Source organism: Vanacampus margaritifer, chromosome 9 (genome assembly GCF_051991255.1).
Source record: "Vanacampus margaritifer isolate UIUO_Vmar chromosome 9, RoL_Vmar_1.0, whole genome shotgun sequence".
Taxonomy (NCBI): domain Eukaryota; kingdom Metazoa; phylum Chordata; class Actinopteri; order Syngnathiformes; family Syngnathidae; genus Vanacampus; species Vanacampus margaritifer.
The window spans coordinates 17,855,019-17,872,618 of record NC_135440.1 but is presented as its reverse complement, the minus strand read 5'-3'; the positions used below and the strand labels follow the sequence as shown (position 1 = coordinate 17,872,618).

Sequence of the window (17,600 nt, the reverse complement as noted above, 5' to 3'; positions counted from 1 at the left end):
CCGGCAGATAAGAATGCAGTACTGTATTCGATGTCTCCTCATTTTACGACGTAGTTTAGGTACTACAGCGGCGACGTAACCTTGAATTCGTACAATTCGCTGTAATTCTCTTGTTAACCACATGGAGCGTGCTGCGTGCTGGCCAATCGCAACAGAGCTGCTGATTAATAAACGTGTGCAGATCGCTCAAGGTTTTTATAACAACCAATCAGAGGACAGCACAATGCTGACGTTATTTCCCCATGTGAAATCTGATTGGTTAAAGAAACAGTCCATTGCTAGTATCGTTTAGCCAGCACTACGAATTCTGAAGGCCCTGGGCAGGTTAGAATGACATGGAAACAACACGTTTCAGGTTGAAATCTGATTGGATGAAAACAAAACTACAAAGCAGTGAAGCCAAAAGAAATACTACAACATGAATAGATTTCTAAATAAATTAATAGAATTGCATGGAGCAAATTAAAAATAAAGAAGAATGAAGGTTGTAAATGTAGGTTTTACTGCCGTCATCATTTTGAGCACGTTTTTTTATATAGTTTCCCACGCACCAGCATTTTAACATTTACCTATTGTTGTTCAAGCATCCTAATTGTTTTTGTGGTCAAGTCATTATGCTGACAGGCAGCTGTCACAGAATCGCACAACAACGTCTTCTCCTTCTGCTTTCTTCATTTACATCCATATAAAAAAACGAATGAATTATCATACAATTTTAATGTGTAGCCCCTCGCAACATGCTCGTCACTCAACCAACGCAAATCAAACAGAAGCCGCGTCATCAACATTTTAAAAAGAGCATAGGAGCATCTGTGATGCGTGTGTGCACTGACATGGGAATGTGGATCAGCCTCGCCCTGTATGCTTGCTTGTGTGTGTGCATGCATGCGCGCGTGCATGCGTAACGTACCCACCCTGTTTGGGAATGCTGCCATTATAAAGAAACATATAACTGATTTAGCTGCCCCTCACACCTGTCTGTCAGGTATACCCAGCAGTGAGTCACCCCGTAATTGGTGCATTGTGGAGGAAGACGTTTCATGGCGTACTTTGCGTTACGTTCATATTGGAGGCTCAATAGCGTGCAGCCTGAAAAACAATCAACTGTCATTTTTATACTTTTGGTTCTTTAACCTTTTACTTGATTAACCACAGCAATCATAAACAGGTGCCCCGGACCGCTCCTGATGAGGCAGCTGTCAACAGAAACATGTGATTTCTCTCAGCCAATCGGAGAGAAGAATTAGGAAAAGTACCCGACTTACTGCTCAACCACAATGAGAATTGATCTGTTATCATAATGATGACGAATCTGACGATGACGAATTTCAAACTCGGGGACCATGTGAATTCTACCAGCTAATCAATCATCCATCCATTTTCTTCCGGGGGCAGCATTTTTAGCAGGGATGCCCAGACCACTTCATCCAGCTCTTCAGAAGGTATCTCAAGGTGTTACCTGGCTACCCGGGAAACTGTATCTATCTATCTATCTCGCTAGCTACAGTATCTATCTTTCTATCTCGCTAGCTACAGTATCTATCTCACTATCTATCTATCTATAGTATCTATCTCACTAGCTACAGTATCTATCTCGCTAGCTACAGTATCTATCTCGCTATCTATCTACAGTATCTATCTCGCTATCTATCTACAATATCTATCTCGCTAGCTACAGTATCTATCTTTCTATCTCGCTAGCTACAGTATCTATCTCGCTTTCTATCTATCTATAGTATCTATCTCACTAGCTACAGTATCTATCTCGCTAGCTACAGTATCTAGCTCGCTATCTATCTACAATATCTATCTCGCTAGCTACAGTATCTATCTATCTCGCTATCTATCTCGCTAGCTACAGTATCTATCTTTCTATCTCGCTAGCTACAGTATCTATCTCGCTATCTATCTATAGTATCTATCTCGCTAGCTACAGTATCTATCTTTCTATCTCGCTAGCTACATTATCTATCTCGCTATCCATCTACAATATCTAGCTCGCTAGCTACAGTATCTATCTCGCTGTCTATCTCGCTATCTATCTATTTAAATAAAAATAAAAAAGTAGATGTGAATGTTTTTCAGTACATTCAATATACAGTAACACTCAAAGCTCTTTTTCTGCAATTTATTTAATAAAAATGTGTGGGGAAAAACAATGCAGAGATGCTCTCGAGGACCGAATTTGGCCACCCCTGTTTTAGATTATCCATGCAGTGATAAGTGTAAGAGTCGGCATGTTTAAGAGGCAGGGTGGGGTGCACGCTGATATTAAATTACAACAATGGCAAATCTTCCCTGAGGGGTTGTGACATGCTTTTTGTCTGCTTTCCTTCTTTCTTCCCCTTTTCCTGTCCTTGCATTCTTCCTCTTTGTGGAAAATAACCACCACTAGAATATGTGTGTGTAATCATTGTGGACCATGCGAGGGAGTTCCCACTCTAACCTTCGGGCCACTAATTGTTACCCCCTCTTATACACAAAGTGAATACTGCAAGTCAGTGGTGCAAATGTCATAATACGTTTATTTTTCAGCAGGACCTTCCAGTCCTTCTACATACACAAAACATCCGTTCACAATGTAAATGTATTCAATCTGCAGCTACAGTTTCTGTTTATTTAGCGGCCTTTAGTGGAGAAATGTCTAATCAGATCTTAATTTTCCATCTTCACTAGGTAAGATGAGATCTTCAAGTCCTCTTGGAGTGTGTAACCGAACGCTAAGGTTACAAACAACCAGAGCGCTGGTTGAATCTCCAACAAAAGGCACAACAATATTGGCAACAATCATGGAGGGCACATTCAAAAGCAAATGAGCCACTGAGAACAAGAGTGGGCTAACTTCGTTTTTGTTATTTTTAAGATAAGTGCAGGAATTAATACTCATGGTTAAGCTCCAATTTTGACTCGTAGGGGGCAGTTCATTATTTCACTTTTTTCATCTTGGGCACCTAAACGTAAAGACAATTAGAACTTGTGGATTGTCTGCTAGCTTAATGCTAACACACAATCAAAACGCTAGACAGGCTAACAAAAATTAGCATCAATGTTTTAGTCATTATAAACCTTTAAACAACTTATATCTGAAACAAGTGTCAACCAATACAAGAATACTCACAGGCATATATTCTTTATCATCTACAAAAAAATATATATATTATTGAAAAATGCTAAAATTTTTGTTGTTGGTGTTTTTCGGCACACTCAAGATAATTCCATTCATTTTAATGGGGAAACCTCATCACTCCTCCCCACCCCGCAAAAAGAGCCAAATGGAGTTAGCCCACTTTCATTCTCGGCAGCTCAGTGAAACTTGACAGCGACTCACAGTGTAACATAAGCCAGCATTGGAACATCCTGCCGTGCCGTTATAAGCATTGATTAGCAGTGCATTGGTAACGGCGCCTGTGTAAACATCGGAAGGTTGAGCTAACTTCTTCATGCACTTGAGCTTCCAATACAATCCGAGTGTACTGGAGGTGGATAAAAAATTAAAAAAAAACATCACGTGTATTATAGAAACAGATTAGCTATTAAAACATGGACAAGGAGTGAGAGGGCCACAATAAAAAGAAAAAAATATGCAAAAAATAATAATAAAGTACTATTTAGAGTGTGAGGGTTTAAAAATATATTTCCTGATATTATTCCAAATGGTCACATTCAGGTTGGTTTGTGAAATTTGAAACTGTTGCTCAAATTCCAACATTATTCTTATTCGATTGCATCTTTTTTTGTTTACAATTTGATTTTGTAACATTTTGACCATTTTAGTGAAAAAAAATCTGACTATTCTTGTAGGATTAGGACTTGTTTTAAATTTAAAAAGAACTATGTTATGGCTTTGTACTCATAAAATTGCAACAATAACATAGGGAAAAAAACTAATAATTTTTAAGAATATTTAAAAAAAATTCTTGTAATATCACTCTTTTAAAAATGTCAACTTTGGTCTTGTAGCAAGTTTGCAAGGCATTATTTTATTAACTTTATATATATATATATATTTTTTTTTTTTTAATTAATTTTTTGTTGTTGTTGCTTTGTTAGGATTACAACTTCAATCTTACAAGGTTACAAATAAAAATAAAAAAACTTTTCCCTTTACACGAATTGAAAAAAAGCCTTTACTCCCTCATTACACTTTCTCGCATGATTTTTTTTCTCTACGAACATTAATTTTTTTTTGTAAGATTGAAAATTTTTCTTGTAACTGTCCTTTTTGTCATTTTACCACTTTAATCTCACATTACAATATATAAGAATATTAAAATATTTTTAAATGCCTCACGAAATTGCAAAATCTTACAAATATTTTTTTCTCACAAAATTACATTTAGTAAAAACAACTTTTTTCCCACCTCATAATATTACTTTATTAGATTTTTTTTCTCTCAGTGTGGCCCAAATGCTGTTTTGTAAAAACACAACACATATCGTACTCTCATTCAACACATGCACGCACTCACACACATTTTCTCTCTTCACGGAGAAGCTTGAAACATTGAGCTCTCTTGCTACAAAGTCATTCTTTACTATTTTGGCTAGCAAATACATAATAGTGATTATTAAAATCATGTAACTTATTGAAAAAAGTCTCTACAAAGCTTTTTTTTTTTTTTTTTAAAGATACACATTGTGCAAAAAAAGACAAATTGTTTTTTTTGGGCTAAAGCCATACATGGTATAAAATATAATAGTGGCTGTTTTTGAAGATATAAATAAGACTACTTTGAAAAAAAGCTAACAATACGTGTTCGAGGCTTAGAGCAGGCTCAGGTCCAGGTAGTGTCCGGAAGGCTTGGGCATCAGGGCGGGGAGGGACACGATGGGAGGCTCGCCTGCACCCGGTTGGCCAATCAGGCTGCTGCTCAGGACGGAGACCGGCTCCATGGCAGTCTGGACAAAATTCCAGGACAAGGAAGCATTCAGGTAAGTTTGGGTGCAGATTCCCCCAAAAATATATCCATATTTTGTGTAAGTGGGGTTTGTCATTCACTCCATGATTTTTTTGTATTTGATCTATTTTGTCACAGAAATTACAAATGGTTCCCTCCCTCGTGATGACCCGTAAATTCCCCCCCCTGCCTTGAGCATTCACTAATCCAAAAAACACACCCATTCTTTAGGCTACAACGTCCCGGCCGGGGTCAAGAGCAAACTAGAGCATCACCTAAGGTGCGCTGAGGGGACGAATGATTGACAGCAAGAGGACCAGGGTGGAAATAGATTATACAAAAGGCCACGCAGACCCCAACATAAACCCACCGGCTTTTGGTTTTTAATCACATTTCTGACTATCTCCATTCTATGTTGACATGAGCTCGGCGAATACAAGTCGAAGCAAGCAGCGGGAGAGCGAGAGTCACGGAGCAGGGAGAGGAGACAGGATAAACTCGTTTGCGAGCCTCCAGGCAAACACAGCGCTTCTGACTACACACGCCCTCCACACGAGGAGATCTGTATTCGAACCTTTGGATTGTACGGAGGCGGCGATTAACACTGGTGAGCACAGAAGTGGCTTCATTTACCTGATAGCCTTGCACGGCGTTAATGAGGTCTTTGCTGTTGTAGGTCAGACCCGGCATGCGCATCAACCCCCCGGGGGAGGAGAGGGCAGAGGGGGAGGGGAAGAATCCGACAGTAGTGGGAGAACCAGGTGGGCTGTGGGGAAGGGGAGAAAAATTGAAAGACAAGTTATCTATGGATGTGAAAGTGCGCATTTATTAGCAAAGGTGTCACAAAATACAGTTGACCGTCTTTCAAAATGGCAGAAAGCTCAACACACAGCTCACCCGTGTTAAGATGTTTCTAATACCATAAAGTTGAGTTATTAACTATCTTTGCCCCCGGAAGGTCACACCAGAAAAGTCAGACGGCATTCCTCGCTTTGAAAAAGTAGAGTGAGGCCTGAAATAATAAATGGTGTTTTTCGGGGAATACTGGAAATCCCTGAAAAATGGCCAGGGGTGATTCTTTACTTAACTTAATTGAGAAGAATCCTTTGTATAATTAATTAATTAATCAATGATTTGCCTCTTCTATTTTATTTACATGTATTTATTTACCATTTATTATTTTTTATTGTTTTTTGTTTTTTTTTAATGATACATTATTAGTTCATTCACTGCCATTGACGGCGATAGATGTCAAAAATGCATTTGAACTATATTAGTTTCACATTTTTTTTCCACTTTTGTTAAGAGTATGAAAACCTAGAATTTTTTTTATTGTGCATTTATAACAGATATAAAATTTGTGATGAATCGATTAATTACAATTAAAAAAATGTAATCGTCTGACACCCCTAATTTTAATTTTTTTTTTTATTAGGGGCTCTAGGCGATTAAAATTATTAATTGTAATTAATCACATGACTTCACTACTTAACTCAAGATTAATCACAGATTACATTACAGAATACATTTTTTTTCTAGGTTTTCATACTCTTGTTAACAAAAGCGGAAAAAATGTGAAACTAATAGTTCAAATTCATTTTTGACGTCTACAGCCGTCAATGGCAGTGAATGAGTTAAATATGAATAACTTACTAATACATTAATACGAAATGAGCAATAGGGGGTAGGACTAGATAACCTTGCACTTCATACTCCCTTTGAGCATGTTAACTATGACACTACTGATGATTCTTTTTTCTTCAGCTTTTATTTTATATTTTGTAATCTGTTTATGTTGAATCAATCAATCATTTTATAATCCGGTTAAAAAAACTATTTTAATTTCCATCCATTTACTCAAAAACTGGACATTTCACAAAAACAAAACATGAAACGACTGAAAGTTATGGGATTGGTAAACATGTCAGGCCCCGATCGCCATGGATGCCTACTGACATTTTTTAAAAATTTGCGGTGCGGTGACAAACCTAGCAAACAAGCTAAAGGCAACTAAACCTGACAGTGTGTAATAGTGCATACCAAAATTTGGAGGCGGACCATCATTGGAGGCATTAGTATTCCCTGGCATCTAAAACTCGTCGTCTGCATCTCTTCTAAAGCTAAGCCATGTGTTTAATTGACCAACAATGCTTGCCGTAGGACGCCTCATTTCAACGCGTAAGGTTCTTTATGGCTTTATGGCTTAATCTGCACAGAGGCAGGTTAGACTTGATGTTGGCTCTCAAGGACCACATGAGTCTCCCTGCAGGCCTGTTCTTAAAATAGCTCACCGGTAAACGGGGCATTGTGATTTTCTAGCAATGTTGTCGTTTACATGTTTCCTAATTATTGTGAGAAATTAACCTGATCGATGTCTCCACATCAATTAATTATTAATGTTAGTCAAAATGCTAGCTTCTTACCTGGGATAATAGGTTGCGTAGTTCATATATAGCTGGGCCGAGGACGGGTAGTAGGCATGCCCCAGGGCGAGGGGCCGAGGACCTAGCAACACCTGGCCCAGCGGAGGGTAAAGGGCGGCGGCGGCCTCAGTAGGCAGGACGGGCGGGGTGGGGGTGAAGGGGTAGGATGGCGGAGATAAACCTGGAACCGAGATAACGGAAACAAAAGACGTCAGTCCACTTGAAGCATGCGAACACAAAGACGTGATGATTGTGGCGCGCTTTAGGAGAGGCGCTCATGCACGCTTGCAAACAATGACCACGTTCACTTCACTGGACACACAAATGTTGTTTGTCATGTTGCCAAAATGTAGAGTAGTTGGCTTGTTTTCTTTATTTCTGCCAGTCCAATTACAATAGAGCTTTGACGTCTATAGCCGTCAATGGCAGTGAATGAGTTGAAAGTGAAGTGTGTGGCCGTGGTTTGCAATTGTCAGCCTCCTTGGATTTGGCTCTACTTTCCAAAATTAGGCAAAGTCTCAAAGCTGGAAATCTGTAATAATAGTCAATGTATAGATTTGACATCATATTTCTAAAGGGGAAGTCAACCCAAAAAAGAATTCTATGCCGCCCCACTAGTCCAAATACGGTATTCTGGTTAATATTGTGTTAGTGGAATATGAGTTAAGCAGCAAAATCCAGCTGTTTTAATCAATATCAGAAGGCGGCCATTTTGCCACTTGTTGTCAAGTGAAAATGACATCACAGTAGGTCAGGTCTCAGGTAACAACCAATCACAGTTCAGCTTCAGAAAACAAGTGAGCTGTGATTGGTCATTGCCTGAGCAACTGTGATGTCATCTTCAGTCGACAGCAAGTGGCAAAATGGCCGCCCCCTGAGATGGATAAAAATGGCTGGATTTTGCTTCATAACTCATATTCCACAAATGTAATAATTATCACAATGTCATGGTTAGATTAGTGAGGTCACATATAACATATTATTGTCAAGAAATGTTCAAAGTTGAATTCCTCTTTAATATTTTTGGGAGTTTTGTATTGATCTCTCTCCCTTCTGGCTACGGGCATTATATGTGGTTATATAGAGCAGGAACTCACTATTTGACATTTATTGCCAGTCATAAAAGTTACAACTTGTCCCAACATGACCTCAATTCTGTCTCCAGTTTGCGTTGTGTCCTGTTCACTGGTGTGATCATTAACGCATCAATAATCAGCCTTTGACAAAACAAGCTCATTTCTGTCAGCTGTCATGTCAGATTTTTAAGCCCCACCCACCTTTTGTTGAATTAATGAGATGAGCGCAATAGGTGTGCCACTCTACTCCACGACCAAGACGAACTGGTAAGACTGGAGACTTAAGACACAAGCCCTTTGCCACATTTTTACCCCTCCTATTTTTTTTATGCAAAATGACGTCAAAAAGCGAAAGGGAGTGTAACAAACATGCGTCTGGTGTGAACTGCAATGTGAATTCAGATTAAGGTCCACGTTGAAAGAGTAACATTTGGCATGCAGACTAGTGATTAATCACACTAATTCATTAAAGGGAAGTCAACCATAAACATTTTTTTGACAATAATAATATGTGACCTCACTGGTCTAAACATGAAATTCAGATGAAAGGATACTTGACTCTTTGAGACATTTTCAGCGGTAAAAAGTTCATATTTTGTCCAGAATGAATTTGATAACTTCACTATTGTTATTTACAATTAATACCTTTAAAAAAATATTTTGCCACCTGTCAACCAAAGACGACATCACCTGTGCTGAGGAAGTGGGTAACAACCAATCATGGCTCAGTTTGCTGACCAAAGCCAGAAAACAGGTGAGCCATGATTGGTCGTTATGATGTCATCTTCAGTCGACAGCAAGTGGAAAAATCAGTTTTTAAAAATATTAATTGAACAAGATAAATAATGAAGTAAGAAAAAAACAAAATATTAACTTTTTACTTCTGAAAATGGCTCAATGAGTCAAGTATCCCTTTAATATTACATTTGTGGAATATAAGTTATGCAGCAAAATCCAGGGCCGGCCATTTTGCCACTTGCTCAGATAACGTCCAATCACAGCTCACCTGTTTTCTACAGCTGAGCTGTGATTGGTCATTACCTGGGAAATTATGACGTCAATTATTTTCACTCGACAGCAAGTGGCAAAATGGTCGCCTTTTGATATTGATAAAAAACTGCTGGATTTTGCTGCTGAACCCTTAATATTCCGCTAACATAATATTGACCAGAATACCGTATTTAGACCAGTAGGGCTGCATAGAACATATTATCGTCAATAATTTCTGAGGGGGGTTGACTTCCCTTTTAAGAGTCCCCACACACACAGTTGTGAATTTCCTGGTTCGACCAGTATGTCCAGTCCACGATTCTAGATTGGAGAAACCCCAGCAACCCCGCCCCCACGGCAGGAGCCCACCTACCCCTGCAGGCCCGAAGCACCCCCAGCTCCCAGCAGCACTTACGTCTCGACTTACATGGCGGCGGGCTGAGCCCCGTCCCACTCCTGTTGCGGCTGTGTGTGTGTGTGTGCGTGTGCGAGAGCGAGCCTCCCATCAGCACCAGGCCCATCTCTTCGGCGCTGCAGGGGAACACCTCCACGTAGCGGCTGTTGGGCCCGTGCTGGCAGGACATCACGTGCTTGTGGAGCTGCTGCGAGGCCGAAAGCGCTCGCTCGGGCGACGTCATCTGGATAAAGCAGTCGCCTGATGGCCGACCCTGAAAACACACTCGGATATTATCGAAGAATTCCGACTATAAGCCGATTTCCCTTTTCTTCGGTACGGCGTTTACTTGTTGATTGAGGACCATGTGCACGCCATGTGGTCGGACGTCGTGGGTGAATTCACCCAAGAAGTTGAGGATGTCCTCTATGCTCGCCGAGTACGGCAAACCTCGCAGCCTCAGGCAGTCTCTCACGATGATGGGAGGCGGCAGGAGAGACACCGCGGGCAACACTGACAGCAAGGGGGTGGGGGCCACGGGGATCAGGGGGGCAGACAAGTAGCGGTTCAACACCTGTAACACAAAATGGTACATTAATGAAACGGACAGAAGGTCCAAATGGACTTGCTCGACAATAATCCTCAAGAAGGATTCTTAGGACTTTATTTAGCAAATAGTAAATAGGACAATTCTCTTAAATTCACATTTTCGGCTTGATAATGAACATTAATATTCAAAATCTTCTCATTTACACCCCCCAGGAAGAAGAAAATACTATCATAAGTAGTATTATTTGTCTATAAAATTGTAAGTACGCCTAATATTCCTTGCGCACTCCCTGACTATGAGAGCACTACTGCCACCTACTGTAGTGGATGTCCAATTAAGTTTTTTTCAAGTTCAGCAAAAAAAAACTAAAACATGTTCCCTATTTGAGAAGAACTGCTGTAAACGGAAGATGATATAAAACATTTATATCATCGAGTCACCTCTATATTTACTCTAATGGCAAAAGAGAAAATAAATCCCTCTAATAAGAGTGAAGAAAAAAAAATGCCACTAAAATATGCTATAATGCTACATTCATTCATGTATTAGCCACGACCATTTGCATCCTAGACATTCTCTAAAACAAGTGAACAAATTACTTATTATATTTAAACTGTAGTCAGCAGGTTACTTTCTGATTCAATGTTAGGGCTAAAGTAATGGGACACTACCATTTGAATTTTGGTGTAGTAGGGACAGTGATTCAAATAAACTTTTTTTTAAATTTTTTATACGGATTTGAATTTGACTACAATAGAGTTATCCTTAATACATGCCCTGCAGTCCAAATAATATACATTTCGCAGCGAATGTATTAGGGCTGTCAAAATTAAGCCCCACTAGTCATTTCTCATTAACAATTTTTTTCCGTTTCGTGATTCGTTCCGTGATTAATCCACGTTGACCATTCAGGATTTTTGAATGTGCTCGCGCAAACTCACTTTTGTCATGTTTTATTTCTCGTTAACAATTTTTTTTCGTTGCGTGATTCGTTTCGTGATTAATCTGAATTAAATGCAATTAATTGCGGAAAATTGTGTAGAAAATGTATTCAGGATTTTTGAATGTGCTCACGCAAACTCACTTTTGTCATGTTTCATTTCTCATTAATAATTTTTTTTCGTTTCGGGATTAATCGCAGAAAATTTTGTGGAAAATTGATTCGCTTGACAGCACTAATATGTACAGTATACATACAAAGTAAGCACGTTTTAATCATATTTTTCGAATGTTGTCTAAGCAAGGAGCTGGCTTGTCGCCAACAGGACCTCCGTATGTTTGCATGTCTAGAGTTGACCAATAAAACTGAAAGGAGCCTGCGTGGATGTGCATAGAAGCTGCGAGTTTGTCATTCAAGGCAGAGAAGTCCACATGGTTTCATCTGGCAGGGCATTGACGACGCAAGACAGAATGAACAGAGGACAAAGGAGAACTTACTACAGTTACTGTGTAAAAGGTAAACACACGGCCCACCCTGCTATGCAGGTCCCCACCCATAAATCCGACTTTAGTGCTTCTAGCAAATAATTCAGAACAAAGTCACACTCACACGTGCAAACAATCTGTCAAACAATTTGTAATGATACATTGAAAGTACCTGCTGGACTTCTGCTGCCGTGCTCTTGAACAACTCGATATATCTTCTTCCAAGGATCTCCTTGTGTTTCCTGAGCGCGCACTGCGCATGTTCATCGCAGGCGAACAGCACAAAGGCGTCGCCGGTGGGTCGACCGTCCGGGTAGCGCACAAACAGGATGCCGTCCCTCCCGCCGCTGACCGGACACGTGTCTATGAGTCCGTCCTCCGGCGAGAAGAAGGCGAGCACCTGCTCGTGCGTGGCCGTGAAAGGAAGGCCTCGCATCCGCACGATGATCTGGTCCTCGCGGGACAGGAAAATGGCGACTTCGTTGGACGTACCTGGCGCAGAGACACGACACAGGTTTAAAAAAAAAAAAAAAAAAGTCTTAATTGGACGCTGTTATTGTTTTTGGAACAACAGAAAAAAAAAAAGTCCCTTGTTTTTTGCCAGCTTGGTTTTGGCTACACTTCAAAATACTTTTGTAAGTGATCACTCGGAATTCTTTAGGCTGAATCTTGTTTAAACAATTAAGTTGAGTCTTAACTAGTTTGCAGTCCAAAGAAAGAACATTTGAGCTATTTTGTTAGCCTCACCTCCTGCTATCTTCAGGAAGTCTTCCCCAGTTGCCTTGTAAACCTGCAATGAAAACGTGGCCCCTTATACAATGATATCACAAGCGCTAGGTGAAGCGTTTAGCGTCTGCCGACAGATTACTTCGATGTATCGGTTGCCCATGTGATGCTTGTGCCTTTGCAGCGCCAGGTCTCGATGTTCTTCGCTGACAAAACGAACAAGGGCCTCGCCGTTCCTCCTCCCCTGAGCGTTAAGGCACAGTGCCGCCCCTCCTCTGCGCGACACCAACCGATATCCCGTCAGACATGTTTTCACACGCGCTTTAGGGTTTCCATGCATTTATGCGAACACACTCACTTGGCAATATTGAGTCCGCTGAAGAATCGGGCAATGTCCTGGTCTGAGGATTGCCATGGCAACCCTCTGGCCCTGATTACGGTGCTGTCGCTCACTTTCTCCATTTTACTGCTGCAAACAAATATTCAAGGTGAAGTGTTTGTGATTCACGAGTGACTTTAAGAGGGAAGTGAATGAAAAATGTTCTTTGCGATAATAGGTTCTGTTACGTTTGTGGAATGAATGCAGCAAAATCCACCATTTCAGGAGGCGGACATTTTGCTCCTTGCTGTCAACTGAAAATGACATCACGGTTGCTGGGCTCAGGTAATGACCAATCACGGCTCAGGTTGCAAACGTCACATGACCTAACTCAGAAAACAGGTGAGCTGTGATTGGTCGGTATCCAAGCTCTCTGTCATTTTCAGTCGACAGTAAGAGACAAAATGGCCGCCTCCTGAAATGGATGCTACTTAATTCATATTCCACAATATGCAATATTAAACAGAATGTTTTTTTTAGATTAATTGGGCGCATAGAGCATATTATTAAAGGAATGTTTTGATTTGACTTCGCCTTTCGGGAGACCTTAAAAGGATAACTGCAGTAGACTGGAGTAAATTTTACTTACCATGTACCCGTCTCAAACTTCTCATTAACTCTTTCCGGGTTAGAGAATGTGTGACCTGCAATAAATAAGTCCCTTTTTTTAAATCATAGTGACAAAAATTTAATTACCGGTAATTATTGCGCGTAAATACAAAATTCTAAGAAAAAAAGTCTAGCTTTACAAAAGAAGATAATGATGCTCTTAGAGCGATATTAATCTAACAATATGTTTATTATTGCGGGAGTAATTTACAGACATGATGATTCTGAGAACAGTTTCTATTATTTTGGTGCTCAATGTAAATGTAGAAATATTTATAAAGGCAGAATATTTGTACATGGTATGAGATGTCTTTAGATTAGCCGTATGTAGCTTTAGCATGGACAACACTTACATAGAGTGTGTATAGATTAGCGTAGTTCAATTAAGAGTGTGAGCTAACAGTGTCATTGGTAGTCAAGTACAGTGACGTGCCATACTCACATAGTGGCTCGGAAAGCAAGCTAAGTACGATTTTGGCCATCATCTGGACCTGCTGCACCGCTGCTTGTGGTGGCAACGTGGCTGAAGGATCCAGTGGACCCACGGAGCCGCACGTAGCAGGTGCTTCTACCGGTATGCTTAAAGCTGAACACGCCGGCAGTCAAGAAAACAATGACAATGTTGTGACAAAGAAAGAAACTGACAGAGGCTAAGGTACTAAATTGTTTCCTGTTCCAGAGGGTGCGTTGTATGTAGGGCTTGCCCTGTTAGATAAACTTTAAACGGGTGCTCAACAAGGTGCTGGTCATTTGCATTTCAAAAATGTGAATTCGTGACACAAACGCCACACGGCTCATTTGTAGCCTGTGCGCTCTCGTCATAATAGCAATTGACAACGAACAGCAAAAGTGAAAGGGTTCGTGTAAAGGATACACTCCACCATTGTGTAAACATCCAAAGTACTGAGGTCGGAGGGGAAGTGCGTCTTGAACTCTTTACGGAGGTCAAAGAAGGAGTAGAAACAGTCTGGGACCAGGACGTTCTGGTGGGGCAAGACGTGAGTTGACAGTATGACCATTTCTAACTTGTTTACTTTAGATTTGAATACTCCTCAATGACCTTCATAGCATGACATCAATGACGACTAGTCGCTCCTAACTTAAAAATTGGAGTGGTAAAGTTTGGTATTTTCAACTCTGGCCGTGTTAATTTAACACATGAGTTAATATTAACATTTGTAGTGTTAATAACAGCAACTTGTTTTGTGTTAAAAAAATACAACACTAGTTGGTGTAATATTTTAACACTACACACTATTGTAGTGTAAAAATTAACACTGAGCAGTGTTAAATTCAACTACAGTCAGAGTTGTTTTAAGTCCATCTCTGTGCAATGACAGCAACTTGTTTTGATTATTTTTTTTTAAATACAACACTAGTTGGTGTAAAATTTTAACACAGTGTAAAATCAACACTGACCAGTGTTAAATTTAACTACCATCAGAGTTGTTTTAAGTCCGTCTCAGTGATTTTTTTTTTTTAATACTTTCAAAAATATTGTTTTAACTATATTTAGTGTGGACCAATATAGATACATCTGAAGTGTTAAATTTAACTCCGTAGGTGTTGAAATAACACAACCAATTTTGCTGTAAAGTAAAAGAGTTTTAGCCAATTTTGAGCAGGATTTTGAACGACTTTTCAGCCTGTACTATCAAAATGGAAGGAGAAATTATTCCACTACACATGAAGAGGTCCGTGATTATTTGCAAATACCGCAAATGACCACCATGCGGAACCTGTGCTGTGGTTGGTCCACAATAAGGATAATTTCCCCATTTGGCCAAGCACACCAAGCGGATTTGTTTCTTTTACCATCACTCAATAGGCTACGTCGATTCTCTCCTGTTCTCACGTGCATGTTCTGCATAAATTTGCTATTTGGGCTGTCCTTTGTGACAGTGACGATTTTTGGTATGTGCGGCCGTACGGGCGGTATTTCGTACCAAAAAAAAAATGCTACGTGAATTGGTTTTCGATTATCATTGTGAAAAATAAATCATTTTCGTTTGTATTGCGAATTAGCACACCCATGTAGAGACTTAAGGGCTGTCAAGGATTTGGCTAATAAACTGAGTGTGATTTTCATTATTTGAAGATCTCTATATATGGCGGAGGAATTAATGTTAACTCCTTTTTGGTAGTAAGTAACTGGAAGCGTCATGGTTTTGTCTTGACGTTGACTCATAAAAAAATGTCAGGGCATTCTGAGTAAGTGGAGGAAAAGGCTCTTTCCTTGGGTAACAAAAACAGATGCACACTCACAACAGGTGCGCTACTTGCGGAAAACCACCTTAATAAATATCAAGCTGAGCAAATCTGCAGTTTTGGGGCTTGTTGTCTTTTAAGATGTGGGAAAATGTTGGCAGTGACACTTTGTGCTCAAATGTGGTATGCGCATGGGTGTGTTGCAGTCATCAAGTCATCTTAAGTACATCTCAGCTGAGCAACTTCAACCGGGAACGCCGCGCCGACACAACAATGCTTTTTGCGGCTGCATGTGTGTGTGCGCGCTGCAAAAGGTTCCTGCAGAAAGGTGTGAGCGAGTGCGTGAACCTCCGCCCCGGCTGTGGGGCGTTCACCGTCTCAGCCCGCTCACCTTGCTGGCCGCCTCGGGGTGAATCACTTGACGGATGTGGAGCTGCCCGTCGGTACATAAACAGACTGACGTGCCCGCACCTGCGCTGTTCACCTCGTTTGTCAGCTGGAGATGGAACTGTACAGCGTTTTGAAAAAAGAAATGAAGTCACTGGCTGACATTGCGCATTTGACTGTCACTGTAGTGAATATTACCGTATTTAAAGCGGTCTCCAGGCTCTTTGCTGTAAAGACACAATCGGCCCCGGATTCATTTTCGTCTTCGACCAGCTCATCCGTCACATCCTCCTTTTTCTCATCCGTCACATCTGACACTTCAGGTTTAATCAGCAGCTCGTTCACCTTGCCCAACTTCACAGAAACCACGTTAGTCATGAAACAAAGGAATACACAGTTTCTACGTGTGATATATATCATTTTAGCTTTAACCAAATGACCGTCATTTCATAAACAGGCTTAGGGTGCAATACAAAATTATTTGCAATGACAATAAAATACATTTTTAATGTTTATACCTTTTGTTGGACAACTTTTTAATTAAAAATGAAGCCATTGGAACCCAGTTGAAAAGTGACCTCGTTACAAGCATATTCCTCGTTTACAAATAGCATATAAGTATTATGCATGGCTTCAATGTTTACCTTTTGGTTGTTTACATCCACCTGCTGCCACACCAGCCTTGCTAGCTCCTTCTCGTCGGAGCCCAGCAGCTCCCCGCTGGCGCCAGATGTGGCGGCGCACAGCACCACCAGGTAGTCTACCTGCGCCGTCATTCGAGGACCGTCGAAAGTAAATAAATACTTGCGCGAACTCCACACTTAAGTCAAGAGGAGCAAACGAATTGGGCACCAGGGAGCAAAAAGGTGAGCTCCGGGGATCCTCCGGACTTCGTCGGCGTGGTTCAATTTGCTGTTTTTTTTTACGTGAAGCCTTCCGAAGCCACCATCGCGGAGCAATGGCCGAACGTCGTTTTTGTAGTGAACTGGCTACCTGTGGGGATCACGTGACTTACCTACCTGCCGCCTCCTACCCTCCTCCAGTGACGTGGCAGAAGACGACACAAAATATGTTTCATTTATTTTATTTTATTTTTTAAAATGGGACAGATAGCCCAAGTTATTCGTAGATGGTAAAAAAAAAAAAGTGAAATAATGTAGTAATAATATATAGTTAGCATTTATAATAATACAATAATCAATAATTGTATTGTTTGAAATTAACGTAATTGTAATTATATAGCCAATTATTTAAAAACATAAAATAATTTAAATTGGTTACAGTATTTTAGTTATATTTTGTAGTATATATGGAACAGAATGGCCTTGGTATTTTCATTACATGATTTATAATTGATTAAAATATAATTATTTAGCGTGTTATTTTTGAAAAAGGTTTTTTTTTATGTTACCAACATTTTGCAAGCCATGTCAGACAGTTTAAGTTAATTTAAATGAAAAATAATAATGTATTATGCGCTTTATTTCATTATTTTATTGTGAATGTAATTATACTGTAATAGAATTAGCCAATTA

General features: G+C 40.1%; 1 protein-coding gene and 1 long non-coding RNA gene across 3 annotated transcripts; one reads left to right on the top strand and one right to left on the bottom strand.

Moving 5' to 3' along the window:
* Positions 1 to 2,505: 2,505 nt before the first annotated feature.
* On the bottom strand, positions 2,506 to 17,080 carry esrp1 (epithelial splicing regulatory protein 1). 2 transcript variants are annotated; one of them, XM_077574940.1, is made up of 15 exons: positions 16,710 to 17,080; positions 16,264 to 16,419; positions 16,070 to 16,186; positions 14,345 to 14,453; positions 13,913 to 14,056; positions 13,451 to 13,505; positions 12,841 to 12,951; positions 12,625 to 12,757; positions 12,504 to 12,546; positions 11,929 to 12,248; positions 10,131 to 10,355; positions 9,803 to 10,055; positions 7,322 to 7,502; positions 5,532 to 5,664; positions 2,506 to 4,899 (listed from the first exon to the last, which is right to left on the bottom strand). In XM_077574940.1, the coding sequence occupies exons 1-15, from the start codon at positions 16,839 to 16,841 to the stop codon at positions 4,765 to 4,767; spliced, it is 2,247 nt and encodes a 748-aa protein (XP_077431066.1). In that variant the 5' UTR covers positions 16,842 to 17,080; the 3' UTR covers positions 2,506 to 4,764. The 2 variants fall into 2 exon arrangements, with proteins under 2 accessions (XP_077431066.1, XP_077431067.1); XM_077574941.1 differs by having other exon boundaries at positions 9,815 to 10,055; positions 16,710 to 17,079.
* On the top strand, positions 3,689 to 15,794 carry LOC144057411 (uncharacterized). The gene is made up of 4 exons (XR_013295239.1): positions 3,689 to 5,505; positions 5,575 to 5,659; positions 11,597 to 11,787; positions 11,983 to 15,794. It is a non-coding gene; the product is annotated as an uncharacterized LOC144057411 (long non-coding RNA).
* Positions 17,081 to 17,600: the final 520 nt, after the last annotated feature.